Source organism: Xenopus tropicalis, chromosome 5 (assembly GCF_000004195.4).
Source record: "Xenopus tropicalis strain Nigerian chromosome 5, UCB_Xtro_10.0, whole genome shotgun sequence".
NCBI lineage: Eukaryota > Metazoa > Chordata > Amphibia > Anura > Pipidae > Xenopus > Xenopus tropicalis.
The window spans coordinates 64,089,271-64,107,929 of record NC_030681.2 but is presented as its reverse complement, the minus strand read 5'-3'; the positions used below and the strand labels follow the sequence as shown (position 1 = coordinate 64,107,929).

The window sequence follows — 18,659 nt, the reverse complement described above, 5'->3', positions numbered from 1 at the left end:
GATTTAGCCTATGATTAAGTACCCCTTTTGGTATGAAATGCGTAAGGCTACCTGTGGCTTATTGTGTATGGATAAATAAACTTAACATGTTTTTACTTTAAATAAGCTGCTTTTGTTACATGTTTTGGAGATCCGGAGTGCCTGCCTGATTCATTTTTTATGTCTGATGCTCCCTAAGCTGAAGGCCTGGGGCATGAGCACCCGGACCCATCTTGATTAAGGGTAAGATCTACACCTTATCACTCCAGCTGTGTAAACAGACCCAACTTGGCCAGTCTTTCTTCATAACTGAGACTTTCCATCTACAAGGACTCCAAGGATTTGCCTAGTGCAGTCCCATTAAGGATATAAGTGGCTTGCATATTTTTACATCCCAGGCGCCATGACCTTACATTTTGTAATTGAGAAATAGTTATAATAGTAATAAGTATAATAGTTATAATAGTAATGTGTACCGAAGGTAAGGAAAACCTGTGTGTGGCGAGACCAGCTTGTTGAATACACTAGAAAACGTAAACAAAGGACTCTGGTAACGTTGTTTTTATTATTATTCAATGTTGTGGTTTTTAGTGTTTCCTTATCGAAAAAGTTTAGCCCACAGTTGGCCAAAAGTCCACCTTGTTATTTGCCCTGTAATCAAAACGTGAAACATGGATGAGCCAAAACAGGAAAGGCATAGTTATGGCTGAAAGCACAGGGCGGCCCCAGCTATGTTCCCCTACAGATGCTCCCACAGAATGACATATGTAGGGGGAATGGCTGAAGCTGCTCACGCACGCAAGGAGCTGTCTTACCGCCCTGGTGCTGATTATTATGACTCGCACATAACACACACACCTGGCGCTGCGGAAAGCCTGGCTCTCCTACACCCCCTCCAGATAACAGCTGCCCTTATCAGAAGAATGGAAGGAGACGCGCAGGCCGAGGGATGACAGAGATGCTGCAGTAACAGAAGGGGAGGAGAGGCTGTTCGGTTCCACACTAGCACGCCATGCTCTGGTCGCAAACTGCGCATAGGCCTTTCTCCCGTTATTCTTGTATCCTGCCGCGGCAGAGCCCTCTTCGGAAACAATGAGGCTCCAGTGATATCTGTGAGGCCTTTCCTTAGAGACGAGTGTTTTGGGATATCGCAGCTTACACCGTGAGAGTTGTCTTGTGGCCATTATGCTCTTTCTGTTTCCAGTTGGCCTAAGGTACCCTGTACTGGCTCTCCGGCCACATATCCCTTGCATCGCCTTATTTGCCTTTCTCTGCTTCTCAATGGGAGACTGTAGGAAGGGGTCATCGGAATCGCCTGCTCCTCAGCTGAGCGATCTCAGGTCCCAGATCACTGGGGTAGAGGAGTTGCTGGAAGAATTCCGGAAGCAGCTACAGCAGCAGAAGCACCAAGAGCTGCCTGAAAAGCAGAGACAGCGGCCGCTTCCAGTTCAGGAAGAAGAGAAAGAATGGAGCAGCGAACACAAGCTGCCTATAAATGCTAACCAAAGGGATGCAGAAGAAGAGGACGCCATGCAGCAGCAGCTTCAAGAAGTGGGCGTAAGACCAGGAGGGGAATTTGGAGAGGATTTTTGCAACTTCAACCAGATGGAAGAACATATCATCCGCACCAAGGACTCGCTGGAGGCAGGCGCTACCTTCCTAAAGGCCCCGGCCGAGGTATCCAGCTGGAAGCAGTGCCTAGAAGTGTGCTGTGCCGAGACGCGCTGCTCTGCAGCTGTGGTGGAACACTCAGGACGAGGCCTTAGCTGCTTTCTCTTCGATTGCACTCTTCGTGGGCGCAGCGTGTGCCAGTTCTCCCCTCACAGGGACTATAGCAGCTACACCCTGACCGGTCGTAATGCTACATCAGGCTGGGCACTTAGGAGTCCCCTGCACCTACTGACTAAACAGCACGGTGAGCGGCCAGCCTGATGAGGGCCTCTGTAATAGAATATGTAGCCTACAACCCCCCTACTGGTTTTAGTCCACGGAATAAAAAACCTTAGAATAATCAACCTTCCTCAGGCCAGCTTTTATAGGAAGGTACCTTGACAGGTGTAGTGCAACAACAGGTAAAGAGTAAAACTAACCTTAAAGTTACTGCTAACCTTGGTTGAGCAGCTCTTGTCTTAGTCACAGGTTAAAGATATCCAATGATAGGCCAACCATGATGAGAACAGTCGTTTTACAACAACTGGAGGGACAGGTTTTACATGCAAACAACTAACCACTTCACTACTAACCTTCTTTATCCTACATTTGTGCATAGACCAGGTATAGCATACCTCCAACTGTTATGCAATGTCAGACCAAGTATGTTGTAAGTTGTAGATCAATTACTGATGGGTAACCTTAAGAAGGACATATGGTTGTGGCACATTACAGCAGTCATTAGGTCTTTATTTACAGAACAATTTATGTTTTTCCTCTATGGCACATGGTTTTCAGATGACCACTTGTTATAAGAACTGTCCACATTTTGCTAGTTTAACTAAAATTATACATTTCAGCATTCCTGATTAGCTGCTTCTTGATGCTTTTCTTGCATTGTAATGTAGTAAACATCATAAATCTGCTATTATACTAGTAATAGCATGACTATACTAACAATATATAATACACATGAGCATTTCAGTATCATCATACTAGTGATGGCATGACTGTACTGTTACAACAGTCTAACAATTTAAAATACACAAGATGCTCTATTTAAGTAGGAGAAACATCTGCACCTTTTGGAACAAATCCTTACTCAAAAAAGGAGAAAATGTTACCATCACCTTTGGTATACATTGTATTCTGAGAGGGTTACAGCAACATATAGAAAATGTATTCTTTATTGGAATATTTTTATTTTGTTTTCCCATTGTATTACACATGGATTCTAAAATTTGGTTGTTTTTCTAAAGAAAAAGTAATTGTCATTAACTGAGAGTTCAGCTGCAGTGGACTTTTATTGTAACCCAAGCCTGTACTGCAGTCTACGAGCTGCCATCATCTACTGGAGGACTGTGGTTTTGCAAATGATGCCTAGAGCTGAATGTTACTGTTCTGTGTAGGTTACAAACACAGTTATAGTGTGGCCATGTGTTTTTAACAGATCCCATACCTGGATATATTTTACAAAAGGCTAGATGATTGAGCTTATGTTCAATCAAAAAGTATATTTACCTTAAGTGACTGGAGTGTAGCTTAAAGGAGAAGGAAAGGCTAAGTCACTTGGGGGTGCCAAAATGTTAGGCACCCCCAAGTGACTTTAAGCGCTTACCTTGTACCCCGGGCTGGTGCCCCTGTTAGGAGAAAACCACACCAGCCTGGGGTACCTGTAGCGCTTCCTTCTTCCGTGTTTCTTCTGCGGCGAAATCCCTGGGCCTGCACATGTGCATTAGAGTGAAAAGCCGACTTTCTTGTTAAAGTTCGGCATTTCACTCTAATGCGCATGTGTAGCGCGCCAACACGAAAGATTGAAACACGCGCAGCTACCCCGGGCTGGTGCTGTTCTCTCCTAACAGGGGCAAACGAACAAGGAAGACCTTACTCGCACACCCTTAACTCCACAAAATTTCCACGCTCGGTGCACACCGCTGGGGGGATCGACACCCTCCAAAAAATCGATATAACAGAAAAAGCACTGGCACTCAGAGCTACCAATGGGACTAGCCCTTTAAAAATCATTATTGCAGAAGTGCAACGTTTCGGGGCAAAGTGACATGCTTGATAAAGGGGTCACTTTGCCCCGAAACGTTGCTCTTCTGCAATAAAGATTTTTAAAGGGCTAGTCCCGTTGGTAGCTCTGAGTGCCAGTGCTTTTTCTCTCCTTTTTCTCTCCTAACAGGGGCACCAGCCCAGGGTAAAAGGTAAGCAATTTAAGTCCTAACATTTTGGCACCCCCAAGTGACTTAGGCTTTCCTTCTCCTTTAAGTGTAGGAATAAGTGTCTTATCAATATCATGATTTGGAATACAACCCACCTTCCATGAAAACAAAATAATCTGTTTTTTAGAAAATGATGAGCCTCCTCATAGCAATGCAGGACAAGATGTGGTACTTCAGCTGCCGGTCGACTGGGTGATTCTTGATGGGCGTGAAAGCAGTGATGACCATGCCATCATTCGATATGATTGGACTTTGCTTCTTGGTGATCCACTAGTTCAGATGAAGGTACCCTAGCACAATACAATATGAGAAACTATATATGTAATTTTTTTAAACTCAAAAACATTCAAGAAAGCTATGTTTTGAACCTTTAAGCCTTGATAGGATTGTCTCTGTCTCTCTTCAAGTTATAAAAGGTGCAATGAAACGGTATATAGTGAATATAGTCCCCCCTATTGTACACTATACGGATATTGTAAAACACCAAGGCCATAGAAAATGTATAAATGTCATGAGACGCCAAGGTGACTTATAGTATTCTCATATTTTACTACAGGGGGTAATTTATTTATTATAATACACAAGTTTAAGTGAGACGTGATATATTACATCACTAAGCAATGATTATAACTGTTGACATGACTAAGCAATGTTAGCAAGGATAGAATTTACAATATATTCATGGCTCTTGTGTATTATATCAGCATAAACTATGTTTCTAAACTATTGTTTGGTACCTAACCATGGAAAAGAGAGCTTCTATATACGTGGCACCACAAACCATAAACCTCATTTTACAATGTTATCTTGTTATAAAGGTAAAAAAGAATTATTCACAAACCATTTACCAAAATACACTACTATATGGTTATATACTTCGGTATGTGCAATATCCAGATACATCAAACAAAATGTTATAGTTCATCTGTGTAGTTTTCCAGTATGTAGTATATTTACTAAGCAGACAAAAGACATCTGTTCAGTTCTGTTAGGTGGCTTCAAATGAGCAAAGAAAAGCTTAAAAGAAATTCAGGATGGATTGAATAACCCAGAAGATCACATACCCTATCCACTGAACCAAAGAAAGGGTAGCCTTTTCAAGTCCATTAATATAAGTCTTGCAGCACCATCAACAAAGGGCTCTTTGTGCTACTGACTAATATAAAAGTAACTTTCTCAGACTTGCTGTTGATAGTATCCATCAGCAGGTATAAATATCATGTATCAATAAATAGTAAAATTAGAAAGGTAAACACCCCACTTTGGCCAGTATCTTTCTGGCTGATATGATGTAAAAGATTTGAAGTGACTGCATTTTTTTTTGACTAGTAAATGTTATGGCAACTTCCTTATAACACTAAGTAGATAAATATGGATTTTGTATGGGATAATTCATGTTATGTTGTTCTAAACATTTATTTTAAAACAATGTAAGAAACTGAACATGCAGCATGACTCTACTAATATACTCTAATATACTCATTTGGAACAAATGCCTCTTTGCCTTTTGAGAAAGCTATTTAGCGAAATGTGCATCAAGGCACTGTGGAACAGATATTATAACAATTGATGGTCTTTTGATTTTAATATATGAACATTTTTTACTACTAAAATGCCAAACTGATACCTGAGGTTGTGTGGGTGACTGCTGGGTGGTCTAATTGTTTAAAAAAAAAGGTGCAGCTTCAGCTGACCTTGCTTTTTAATTGTGATTCTTAATCTTTTTCTCCTCAACATTTATCTTAACAACGTTTTCCCTCTAAGATCTTTGAGGTTTGCGGTTTTATAGGATAATTTATATCCTCTTGGTATCTGCCTTATCTTTGCTTTGTTGTATCCCTTAATTCAGTCAGCCAAAACTGAGATAGTTAAATATAACTGGAATATCTCCACACCTCTTGAATTTTCCTTTTCTCTCTACATACCTAATTAAGGTGAATTGTCAATCAGTGATTTGGGTGATAGTTTGTAAATTTATTGATTCAATAGTAATTTCTTTCATATTCAACTTTTTAACAAAATTATATATATATTGTGATATTTGAATTTGTGGCACTAGCACTTTTCTAATTAATGGTTCTGAATGAATAAAACTGAAATAGCACATGGACTTGACTGAATGATTTTTAAAGGTCTTTTCACGTGAGAGTATAAAAAATTGGCACTTTAAAAATTTGGCCATTTTTATTTATTTTTTTATTCAGTCACTAATTGATGGTTTTGAAGAGAAACTGCGAGGATATCAAACTATAACACGCGCACTTTGTTGAATTGAATTGTTTTTTTAAAAAAGGCTTTTTTTAAGTGACAGTATTGAAAAAGCTAGCAAGTGATTCAAGTGATTGCACCTTTTCTTATTTATTCAGCACTAATCACTTTATTGAATCAATCAATGAACTCCTGATTGGTATTTGAGTTGAATGGAATAGTGGGAAGCTATTGCTTAAAGTGTTTCCTAATTACGGGGTTATCTTTTCTTTTTTTAACTATAAACCTCATTTGGAACAACTCATAGTTATAGCAGAAAGACGTGGTGGATAATCTTTTGTAATTTTAGCTAGTTTTGAACATGTTATGGTATTAAATGCAAGTTTAAACTAAAGTTACCTTTTAGGATTTCTAGAAAGAAGTAATTGACACAGTAACGTAAAGGTAAGGCAAATCAAATATGTCTGCATGCATAAGAAGAGATACTTAAAAGAGATAAATATGACATACAATTTTAAAATAAGAACTGACTAGAGAATGGAAATTAAAATGATTCATTGTGAAGCTGATAACTGTGTCAATTCATGAAAATGTATTTAACTGCTTGGAACAGTCTAACACAATTTTGTTTAATATAATGGTAGTGCCAGCTTTGATGAGTATTATAACCCATCTGAAGCCTTACCTCCCAATGTGAGATTAAATGCAGCAAATGTGAGATCGGAAAGACTGACAGATCTACCTGCGGTACTGATTGCATTCACCAGTGTAAATGTTTATTTCACAAACATACTAGAAATGCAGATACAGTAGCTATAAATGAATGCAAACCAATATTTAGAAGAAGAAACTTGTATTTAGAGTGGACATTACTTAACTTGTAATGGCTGACCCATTTTTTTTCTTTTAGGTTCCTCAGCCAGGAACTCTAAAATTGTCTAATTTACAAGAAGGGGTCTATAATTTGCAGTTGACTGTGACTGACACATCAGGTCAGAAGAGCTCTGACAATGTTTCTGTCAGTGTCCTTGCTGAGGAACGTCATGGAACAGGTAAATTATCAATTTACACTTGTTGTTATCTGACACTATTGCTCATATGATATTTATACCATCATTTTTTAGAGTGCATTAATGGATGTTTTGTAATGTAAAATAGAAGGAATTGGCTTTTTTTGGTACATTTCGAGTGAAACTTTCATGAAACTGGCCAAAAACTGCTCTTGTTATGCTCCTATCCTGGACTTCCGCTTTAAGACTCTGTACAGTTTGCTAAAGAGCCGGCGGCTCTCACAGCTTCATTAGCTACAGTGCGTCCAGTTACTGAGGGCTTGGGCTATGAGGGGAGGGAGGTGCTGTAGTGACGTCAGTTTGGCTGCGTGCAATCAGCATGTACTTGCACATAGATCAGCTCCGTCAATCAGCCACCTGCCAGCTACCTGCCCACCGCTGTGCCGTACCCTGCTCCCCCTGAGAGACATTCCATACTTTTCCCCCCTCCACCCTGAAAGCCTCCTTCTCCCCCTGAGAGCCGCTCTGTCCTGCTTCCCCTGAGAGCCGTTCGTAACTTCTGACAGCTGCCCCTGCGCTTCGCTTCTTATAAGGAACGTTTGGCTCTGTGCTCCTTTCAGATAAAGAAGCACAGAGCCGAACATTCCTTGTAAGAAGCGCAGGGGCAGCTGTCAGAAGTTACGAACGGCTCTCAGGGGAAGCAGGACAGAGCAGCTCTCAGGGGGAGAAGGAGGCTCTCGGGGAAGCAAAACAGAAAGACTCTGGGGAGGGGGGAGAAGGACAAAATGGCTCTCTGGGAAAGGAGGACACAATCAGCTGAGGGGGATGCAGGCAGGGGGACAAACTTCTTTTATTTATGTAAAAAAAAAAGGTTAATAGTTTGTAGGGAGTTTTATCACAACTGCACAATTTATTGCCATCAGCTGTGATATAAAGGGCCCTCCAGCAGGCCCCCATGAATAAACCTCTTTCCTATAAAGAAAGTTATTATTTACCAGCTGGAGTGCCATCCAACTTACATGCTTTGGTGTTATTCTCATTGAAAAAAGGCCTGTCCTAACTGTCAGTGAAGCATAACTAATATAGGGGCGGGACATTGGCTGCTTCTCCTGAGTTCTGACTGTCACTCAGAAGTATGATCACTTCCTGAGGCAGAATGAGAGGACACACCCAGTCCTCATTTCAGCTTAGACACAGAGGAGAAAGGATCTCTCTGCAGCTTTAGTATAATTACATTTTTAACAGGTAAAGTGTTTTTAAAACCTTCTTTTATAGAAGCACTATACATTTTAGAGAAAGGGGAACATATTAACAAAAAATGAGTATGATGCAATATGACATTTTTCACATGTTTGGTTGTTATTTTATCCCTTGACAGTACTATTTATTGAGACCCTATGCAAAACAATCTGTCAAGTCACAACAGTTTCAAATGAAGTTGCTGTGTGACCAAAGGGGAAAAAAAATAATTATTTACACATCAAGGGGCTAAATATACAGTTTATATTTTAGCTATAAACCAAATAAATAATGTGCAAAGTAACTCACTTAAAGTGTTTATTAGTGCACAGCAACATACCAAAAGACAGTGTCCTCCTCCAGTTAGCATACCTTCTTCCAGCCACTCTCTTCTGATGCCCTTCTGATGTGTTTCAAAACTATTGGGCGCTTCATCAGAGGTGTGGCTGCACTAGGTCATATCCATTTTATACCCACAGCATTACTTCCATAAATATTCCAGGATTTTATTAATCCCTAGTTAAACCATATACCACAGGTTATTTATACATTTTATTGCAGCTTACATCCATACATCTTCTAGGGTTTTTAACTTAATAAACTGTAATGGGAAAAAATGTTTTTTTTTAAATGCATCATTTAACAGAGCTTCTACAGCAGAATCAAATCCTACATTGAAATCCCTTTTTTAAAATTGCAAATAGATTTTTACTTCCATCGTACTGCTGAGCTGCAAGTTGGAGTGATAGCAGAACAATGAGAAGGTAGCAAGATAGCAGCTCCCTGACACCTGTATTGGTAATTGGTAGGTATCAGAGTAGCACTCAATAGTAAAAAAATCCAAGGCCGGCTTTGGACTTCTCCAGTTACATTGGAGTAGAAAGAACAATAGGTTATCTGAAAGCAGTTCTAATTCTCAGAATCAGGCACAATGTCTACGCACCAATATTACAAGTAAAAAGAAAAATACATTTGTTGGTTAAAGAACAACACTTTAAATGGTAGAGTGAATTATTTGATATGTAAACAGTGTAATTTAGAAATAAAAAGTACAATAAATCACTTTAAAACTAATTCCTTTTAGTTTAACCATATACATTTTTATCTTTTAGTTATTTGTACTGCTTATTATAAAACAATGTATTTAACCCTTTCAAAAATGACTTATGCCTGTTACTTTAACATACCTCCCAACATTTGAAAAATGAAAAGATTTGGCAATTTTTGAACACGCCCACTTTTGTGGCCACGCCCAAATTATCACACCCTATCTTTTTTTTTATTTCAAAAAATACTCCTTTATATAGTTGAAATGGTGGGATCAGAAGCAAATGTGCTATACCCTCATACTGTACTACCTAAGGAAAACAATATAACAACTCCTACATATAAAATACAAATATAGAGAGAAGGCAGTCAGTTATAAGTGAGTTCTAACTATGTACCAGTTTTCCCCCCCAATGGCCCAATAGACAGTACCCCCAATAGAAAGTGCCCCCAATTGCCCCCATAGACAGTACCCCCCATAGACAGTGCTCCCATTGAAAGTGCCCCCATAGACAGTAGCCCCCCCGTAGAAATTGCCCCCATATACAGTGCCCCATTGAAAGTACCCCTCATACACAATGCCCTCGTATAAAGTGCCCCCAATTGCACCCATAGACAGTGCCCCCATAGACAGTACCCCCCATAGAAAGTGTCCCCAATTGCCCCCATAGATAGTTCCCCCATACGCAGTGCCCCCATAGAAAGTACCCCCATACACAATGCCCCCAATAGAAAGTGTGCCCAATTGCACCAATAGAAAGTACCTCCCATAGATGCTGCTTCTTCAGCGGCTGCTTCTTCTTCAGCGGCTCCTTATACGGCGTCACGCATGGGGCGCAACCTTATAAAAGGGCCTGTCGCCGCCAAACAAGGAGCCGCATAATGAGAGGAACCGCTGAAGAAGAAGGAAGCCCGGCTGCAGCAATCGCATCCCGCTGTCAGGGATAGTTCAATGAATTTCATGGAACATTCATGGAACTATCCGGGACAGTGGGATGGGCTATTAAAACCGGGAGTGTCCCGCGCAAAGCGGGTCAGTTGGGGGGTATGCTTTAAGCTAACATAAGGGTATTATAAAGGGATGTGCACCAGTGATTTTTCAAGTACACATCACCTAGTGAAAATCATTGACAATTATATAAATACACTATTTCACCCAGTTTCCTTTTTACACTGTTCCTTTAAGAAGCGCTATTAACTAATGCGTTTTAAAAGAAACATGTTTCCCCATGAGAATATCCCTTGAAGCAAGAGGATACTGTTTGGTGTTTTTTGATTTTCAGTTTTGAGGGAAATCGTCTGAAATCATTTTGGAAACATTGGACATCATTCAATAATAGCCAGTGGGTGGAAGATGATAAAAAGCATCCATGGTATTAACCATTGCCTCAAAAGTCTTGTGTCTGTAATCACATACTGTATATTCTCAACCAAAAGATTTGTACATTCAGAAAAGCGAAAAACATGAACACACACAGTTTATAAACAAAGGTAATGCAGTGCTGGTTGTGATCAGTTATGGTGGCAGTAATAATATTTGTTATTTGTATCTGTCACATATGGCTAACCCCATTTTACCACTAAATGGTTGGTATGCCATATGCACAAATAACTTATGCATCATGTACACTTTAGAATAAGACATAGTATTTGGTTCTCGCATACTATTGCCTTCCCACTGTTTATCCTAGTGTTGGAAGTTTATACAGAGGGAGGACAGAGACAGGAACAAATGTCGCTATGTTTTTAGGTCTTAACATCAATTACCAAAAAATAATTTGCACCTCTTGTACATCTGTTACTTATTTTAGACTGTACAGGAACATGCTCTCGCTACCAGTTCATCTGTGATGATGGCTGCTGTATTGATATTACATTGGCCTGTGATCGAGTGATCCAGTGTCCCGATGGTTCTGATGAAGCTTTCTGTCAAAACTGTAAGTAATTTCTTTCTCACTAAAACAAATCTCTATCAGCATATCTATTCAGAAATGGTTTAGCTTATGCGCTCAGTAGAATTGTGCTCACCAACACAGCATTCTGCAAAATGGCAAAGAGCCAGCTTGATAAAAGGCCAGCGTGGTCTAAAATGTTGATGTGATTATGTCATTGTGAAAATAAAGGTGGTTTTATTTAGCCTGTATTACTGTAGTACTTTGTTTTTGTAGTCATTTATGTGTGCTTTAAAATGTAATGTATAGTTTGTACTATATACTAAAGTATGTTTTGAATTTCTTTCTGGTTTTTTTTTTTACCTAAAAGTGTTAGCATGCTCTGAGTTGTATGAACAATTAAGATCTATAGCAACATTTTAGTATATCATTGAGCTTAGTACAAAATATTGATTTAAAAAGTCACCAAATGTTCATTTGTTCAAGGATATACATTTAATAAGACTGAACCTTCAATGTAATGTATTTCTTAAAACAGAATATTTGTTTCTCATTGTGAAAAAAAATCATTTTTTAACATTTTTGGTAGGGGCAGAGTCGTTAAAACAGACATAGCAAAATCATTTGTGAAGGATATTTTTAAGATTCAGATTGATGACCATGATAAAAATGGTCAGAGAGTCAGGTTATTGAAGGGAATCATGCCCTTTCATGTCTTAAATAATTTTATCTGATATTAATGTAATGTGTCACTCAAAATTCATAAACTTAATTAATTTGTTTTGTTTTTAAGCAAGGATTTAATAAAAAGATAGCTTTGTAGTTAAAAAAAACATGCTTAATGTAGTATTGAAATAACTGTAGATATCATACAGAATACATATATATAAGATTATGTCTCTTTGTATTTAAAATAGTTAACTCTGGACGAAAGACTGTGATTCATATTTCTGAAAGCACAGACAAGCAAACAGGAACAGGAAACTACTTTCCAACAGAAATAGTCAGAACTGCTGAGAGAAAAATGTCATTGTCACTGGACAAGGGAAAAAATTACTCACTTACTCAGGAACTACATCACAATATGCTCATTCAAGGTAAGTAGTTTATGTACAAGTTTAGCTTAAATGATATGATATGTTGTTATAAACAATATCTACAACTAAAGAGTACAAAAAAAGATTCTAGGTACAAGAAAACATTGTTTACAACAAACTGCTGTGTTGCAAGTGTAGTGTGTTAGCTGAATTTACAAGAATTTTAACCCTTCGGTTCTGTTAGATTTGCACACTTCATTTGCATTAAATACAAGTTTTGGGGCATGTTATGAGGGGAAAATGTGTATCTGTATATAAATAAGACACACATATATATATTTACCTAGACGCACTGTGCAAAGTGTAATTTCAAGTGTAATCACTATGTTTTTTTTCCCCAAATGCCCCATTTGGCACCCTCTCAAAATATTTTTTTGCAGAAGGGGACCAGCACGACCAAGTTATGTTGCTGTTAGTAGCTTATAAAAGAGCTATTATATGATTACCGCATTTAATACATCCTAATGTGAGTGTATCAAGGGGGCCTATGATAGAGCAGTCTTCACCCTTAGGAAACATTTACTGAGTAATAACAAGTTTATGAGAAACTATAAGGACAAGAATAAAAATAAAACTTATATTTCCATATTTAATTACTGAATATAGTAAACACGCTTGAGAAGTTAGTAAAATAGTTGAACATACAGTAGAATCAAAGTCTTTTGATGTCGGTAATATCAAATTCTGTACATATCTAAAAAAGAGTACAGTCAACTAACTGGCTCTAATTAAAGGGCTTTATATGTGGTAAAAAATGCATAGTATGTTGTCATATTATAGGGGATTCATTTATAAATAATATTACTAAAATCACATAAAAATTAAAGAGTACATCAATTGTGACATTAGTGTATTTGTGTATTTGGTTACTTGTGGATATGGTGTGTAGTATGTGGGGAGTATACGGTGCTATGTATCCACAAGAATTCTAATGTAACTACAGGCAACTGCTAAATATTGTAAGTTGCTGCACATGTTTTTTTTTTTACTGGATTTTTGTGCAAATTACATCCCTTCCAGCACAAGGTATCAATAACAGCATTAGCATCCAATTCATAGATGCTAATCGTGTGTGTGTTAATGCCACCCAGGGATCTCTATCCCTGGATTTACCAGCAGCTCTGAGCTAGTGTTAATTCCAGGTTCTGGGTTCTCTTGCATACATGTGTGCAAGTGTAACTGAACAGGCACATTGGTGGAGTTTGTAGAGGTGTAAGTGCCCTTGTGAATAGCATCAAAGCATGTTCAAGTTTGCGTCGATTTTAGCTCTTTGCAGTTTGCTTGCATTCAGAAATGAACCATAATGTTATTAACTTCCAAAGGCAGTTGTCTTTCTATGTGTAGTCCTGTGAGAACATGAACATGTGAGATCATGCTATATATAATAGTACAGATCTTTTTATAGACACTGATCCATCTGAGTCAGACAAAGATGATGAGGGCAGGGACAGCTTCTTAAACCATAAAGACATTCCACAAGGAAGCGGGCATCCAGTCCCAGAGACAGGTAATTATGCACTACAAAGTCATTTTATATTTTATAATGTATGCTGTGTATTGAGGTTTTTTTTTTTTCACGATTCAATTTTATTCATGTTCAAAACCAAACCAAACCAAACACGTAATGCATACATTGTTATTGTGTGACTGGCACAGAATAAAGCATGTCCATCTAAAGAATAAAGCATATAAGCATTCCCACAGCCAGAAGCCTCAGGGTTCCAAGAAACATAAGTTTGCTCTAATATATTCAGTTCACCATGGGCCCCATAATCTGTGAACTTTCCCATGTGCACTCTGGGTTTCTTAATATCATTTAATTAGCGGGAGTGCAGTGAAGTAGTGTTGGTGAGCTGGTACCCAGCCACCTCATCAGAATTTGTTTTGGCATAGAATGTAGGACACCTAATCTTGTTCTAAATTGTCTGAGATGAAAATATCTAAACAGATGCAAACAAATCTCCAGTTGTCTCTTCTGTAATACCTGTAAAAGGAGAGTTGTGCACCACAGATTAGATCCACCAGCTTTTTAACACCCCATTCAATTTTAGTTTCACCAAAAAAAGATGAAGAAAAGGTAGGGGCATATGGGGAGAAGGATGAGGGAGGGGGTGACCAAAGAGTGGAAGACCATAATCTGTGTGGAGGTGTAAGAGTATCTTGTAACTTTCCCCATCGTCTATGTGTCTGTAGGGTTAGTTGCTTAAAGCTTTTACAGATTTGAGGATCACCACATGTAAAGCTGTATTGGGATTGTAGGGGCAAAAATACTAGTGTAGGTAGGAGATTTTGGGATACCAGGTAGTAAAAGTAAGGTAGAGTAAGGTCTCCATGGTGCACTAGTCTTATTCCCCCAGACAAATGGTATGATTAGTGTATTCAACTTGTAAAAGCAAACATGTGGAAAAGGGAATGGCATATTATGAAATTTATACAGAAATCTGTGGAGAATTATCATCCACATAATATTTATACAACCCCTTAGTGTAAGGGAGAGTTTGGCCAAGGTTTTAAGGGTCTAAGCTTATTGGTACACCAGAGGGCCATGGTTGAGCTGCGTGAATTGTGAGGTGTCAGAATGGACTTGGCTGCCAACTTATTTGAAGGACTGAACCCACTCCACTGTAGGAGGAAGTGTAACCATGGAAAAAGGGTTAATTATTGGCATTTGGTCCAGTTAACTTTCAGGCTAGAGTACTGCCCCTAACCCTAAACCATTTGGAGAAGAGCTGGAAGGGATTGGCCTGGGAAGCACACAAGGATGTCATCTGCAAACAGGGATATTTTCTCAGGCTTTTTCTAGATTCAGGAAAAACTTTACTCTGGATCCCCTCTCTTCGTGGAGGATTTGTAGGTTAGTGAACAGGCAATGGAGAAATTGATCACTCTGTCTGGCATAAAGCTGTCATCCCTTTGTGGGTTTTTATCTGAATGTGAGGTTTTACCTCATGTATGTGTTGGCTTAGAGCAACTAGATATCAAACATTTGGTTACCAACCACCAACACTTATTATGTGGCAAGCAGCTGACCTAACTAACTTGATTATAGGAAATATTTGTAAAGATGTTTTTGCCAGAATGTAAGATTTTACATATATACAGTATGTAGTGGGCAATCATACTAGGTAGATAGTAACATCAGGTCATTTTACACAGAGAGAGGTACACAGGGTTTCAAACAGTGCTTGTTCATTTTTTTCATACACAGGAGTTTAAGTCAGAGCTTATCTGTGCTCTCTCAGCAGCAGCCTGCACCTCTCTCCAAAGTGGATAGTTAACAGTCCTAGCTACCAGGGAATCCTGCTTCTTTAGAAACAAATTTCCCCAGTCACTAAAAGGCAACTGTCCGTGTTTTTCCAGACACTTTATTGTTACATACAATGAGTTCCACACCATAGCTTCAGTTGCTCACTTTTGTCATAGAGCAGAAAACCCACCCTTAGACCCCACCTTTTAATTACACTATAAATAGTGTAGTGTATATATGTATATATATATATATATATATATATATATATATGTAAATAGCATAAATAAAAATAATCAGTAAAAATAAAAGTGATGGTGTCCTTTATGTAATTGTTTTGCTTAAATAACTGCTCCTTAATTTTATGTATATTTTGATATTCTTCCTAGTTTACAGAGGTTGCCTGGCACTCTTACAGTAGGAATAATACAATTTTGTCTTTTCTTTTAGGAGCAATCTTGCCACTTGCGCTTGGTTTAGCAATCACTGCCCTTCTATTGTTGATGGTGGTGTGCCGTCTTCAGCTGGTGAAACAAAAACTTAAAAAAGCCCGCCCACTGACATCAGAAGAGTCAGACTATCTCATTAATGGCATGTATCTGTAGTGTTATAGGGCATGCCTCCTTTTTTCCTCTATTCCATACAAATGACTCATTAAATTATTCTTCATCTACTATGACTCAAGAAATTATGCTTGTAATAATAAAATGGAACAAACCGAATGTAGATACCAGTAAGTTTTGCCGTGCTTTTTATTGGTTTATGATATATGTATAAACCCCATATTTTTCTGTAGTGCTTTATAATTCAGGGAACAATTATCCAGACTGTAACTATTTGGGACAAAAAATCTTTGTACCAAAGGAAAGACCTTAAAAACTTTATGATATATATATGTTATTTTCATTTGAACTCATTAAGCTGTCTGTCTGTATTCTTGGCATTCCTAAGAAGTGTTTCCTTTATTGTTTGCTGGCAAAATAATACCTTATTGCAGAATTTCAAACATTATTTCTCAATAAGCTTGGAGTTAGTTGCAGTCTTTGGGGTGGTAAATCATATTTTAAAGTAACATACTACTGATAACAAAGTGCACAATAATGTTCTCAATTAAAGGATACTGACACCTTGTATGGAATTTAGTAACTACTCGTGTGCCATCCCTGTGGAAACTAGCAGACTTCTGATGCTCTTTGAGGAGTCTGGCTGTATTTTGTACTGTTGTAGCTTAGAAAATACAGTGATTTTGAAAAAAGAGCCATCCCTAGGACATCTGCAGTAACATGGGTTAAAGGTTAAACATGAGTTTAACCTTTTATCTCAAAATAAAACTTGCCGAACTACTAACTGATCCAAAAGAAGGCAACAAAAAAACACAATCTGAAGTCTCTGCAATTTTCGTTCCTGACTGCAATAGGACAATAGTAACATAGTAAGGTAGGTTGAAAAAAGACGTACGTCCATCACGTTCAACCAAAATGCCTATATATAACCTGCCTAACTTCTAGTTAATCCAGAGGAAGGCAAAAAACCCCATCTGAAGCCTCTAATTTGCCGCAGAGGGGGAAAAAATTCCTTCCTGACTCCAAGATGGCAATCGGACCAGTCCCTGGATCAACTTGTACTAAGAGCTATCTCCCATAACCCTGTATTCTCTCACTTGCTAAAAAGCCATCCAACCCCTTTTTAAAGCTATATAATGTATTAGCCAGTACAACTGATTCGGGGAGGGAATTCCACAACTTCACATCTCTCACAGTAAAAAATCCTTTCCAAATATTTAAACGGAACCTCCCTTCTTCTAAACAGAGTGGGTGCCCTTGTGTCCATTGGAAACCATCTACAGCATCTAGAAACACCATTACTAAAACCATCAGACCTTAGTCTGATCAAATTTGACCTATCCTTCATGAAACCATGCTGAGTACTAAACATAATGCCATAATGCAAAACATAATATTGATCACTTAATAAACTGTCAAATTATGTGATCACTTAATAAACTGTCAAACTGCACACCATAGATGCCATAGAAGCCAAATGTACAGGTCTATAATTGCCAGGCTGATTGGAATTACAGTTTTCCTGTACTCTAATCTTAGAGTACAATGTTGCTTTTAAGCACATCAACGGATTCATATTCATATACAGTTCATATTCAGTTATAATATTCATCCTCCCTCAAAATGTGAAATGATGCAGAAAGGAAGAGGTTGTGAAAGCATGTTACCTCCTAAAACTGTCATTATGTGAGAGCTTCTTACAAAACCTCTGTAATCAGAAGCCAGAGCAAAATGAAAGATGGGAGTGTCACTTCAGTCTCCCACAGGAAGTGGTCACAGCACTGAGGGGGGGGGGGAGGAGCGAGCAGAGCAGGAATGACTGCCTGTGACATCGCAAAGCCCCGTCCACCCTATGCATATTCAATGCACTGTAAGTAGCTCTGCTGTGTCAGTGAAGTCTATCAGAGCCGGCGGCTCTGAGCCACATTCTGAAGAGTCTAAATCGGTAGAGCATAGTTTTCAAGCAGTTATGGACATATGGTATTAAAATAAAAGCAATTACTTCTATTTTACATTATTTTACATGGTTTAGTGCATTGTAAAAAAATATGGTATATGTCCCCTTTAAATTAATATAAACTAAGGCATTTGGCACACACATATGGCACTGCAGCAATGACTATGATCCCCCTTAACTGTGTGTGTGCAGTGACAGGCAGATCATATTTATTTCTGTTACTGTGAACATAGGACAGATGTGGACAGGATTGGCTATAAGCCTAAAGATGATTGTGCCGGTACAAACTACCCTTTTTTTTTAATAATATTTTTATTAATCTTGAGGTTCCAACAGTACAATAATACCGTATCATAAAATGAGAGAAAAAAGAAATACAAAAAGCATGCACATTGTAGCATTTGACATTTCTTGCTTACGTAATAACAAAAAAGCATATAAAGAAAATGGTATTGAGAAAAGCAGATAAAAAAGACAATTTTGTCTAAGCCCCTTGGTTCCTCAATGGTTTTTTCACAAGTAACCAATAATTAAAAAAAACATAG

The 18,659-nt window shown here is 38.4% G+C and overlaps 1 protein-coding gene across 2 annotated transcripts; it reads left to right on the top strand.

The window, feature by feature from the left end:
- The first annotated feature begins 598 nt into the window (after nucleotides 1–598).
- lrp11 (LDL receptor related protein 11) lies at nucleotides 599–16,725 on the top strand. Of its 2 annotated transcripts, none has more exons than XM_004914609.4 (7): nucleotides 599–1,894; nucleotides 3,982–4,139; nucleotides 6,973–7,114; nucleotides 11,170–11,295; nucleotides 12,168–12,347; nucleotides 13,741–13,854; nucleotides 16,045–16,725. In XM_004914609.4, exons 1-7 carry the CDS (start codon nucleotides 1,165–1,167, stop codon nucleotides 16,197–16,199), a joined length of 1,605 nt encoding a protein of 534 aa, XP_004914666.1. In that variant the 5' UTR covers nucleotides 599–1,164; the 3' UTR covers nucleotides 16,200–16,725. The 2 variants fall into 2 exon arrangements, with proteins under 2 accessions (XP_004914666.1, XP_002941305.2); XM_002941259.5 differs by having other exon boundaries at nucleotides 602–1,894; nucleotides 13,753–13,854.
- Nucleotides 16,726–18,659: the final 1,934 nt, after the last annotated feature.

Bases quoted from the DNA above. Each gene is read 5' to 3' on its own strand.
- lrp11 (XM_004914609.4), top strand. From the start codon at position 1,165: ATGCTCTTTCTGTTTCCAGTTGGCCTAAGGTACCCTGTACTGGCTCTC. The intron at 11,296-12,167 runs GTAAGTAATTTC...TATTTAAAATAG, and splicing joins TGAAGCTTTCTGTCAAAACT to TTAACTCTGGACGAAAGACT. The intron at 13,855-16,044 runs GTAATTATGCAC...CTTTTCTTTTAG, and splicing joins GCATCCAGTCCCAGAGACAG to GAGCAATCTTGCCACTTGCG.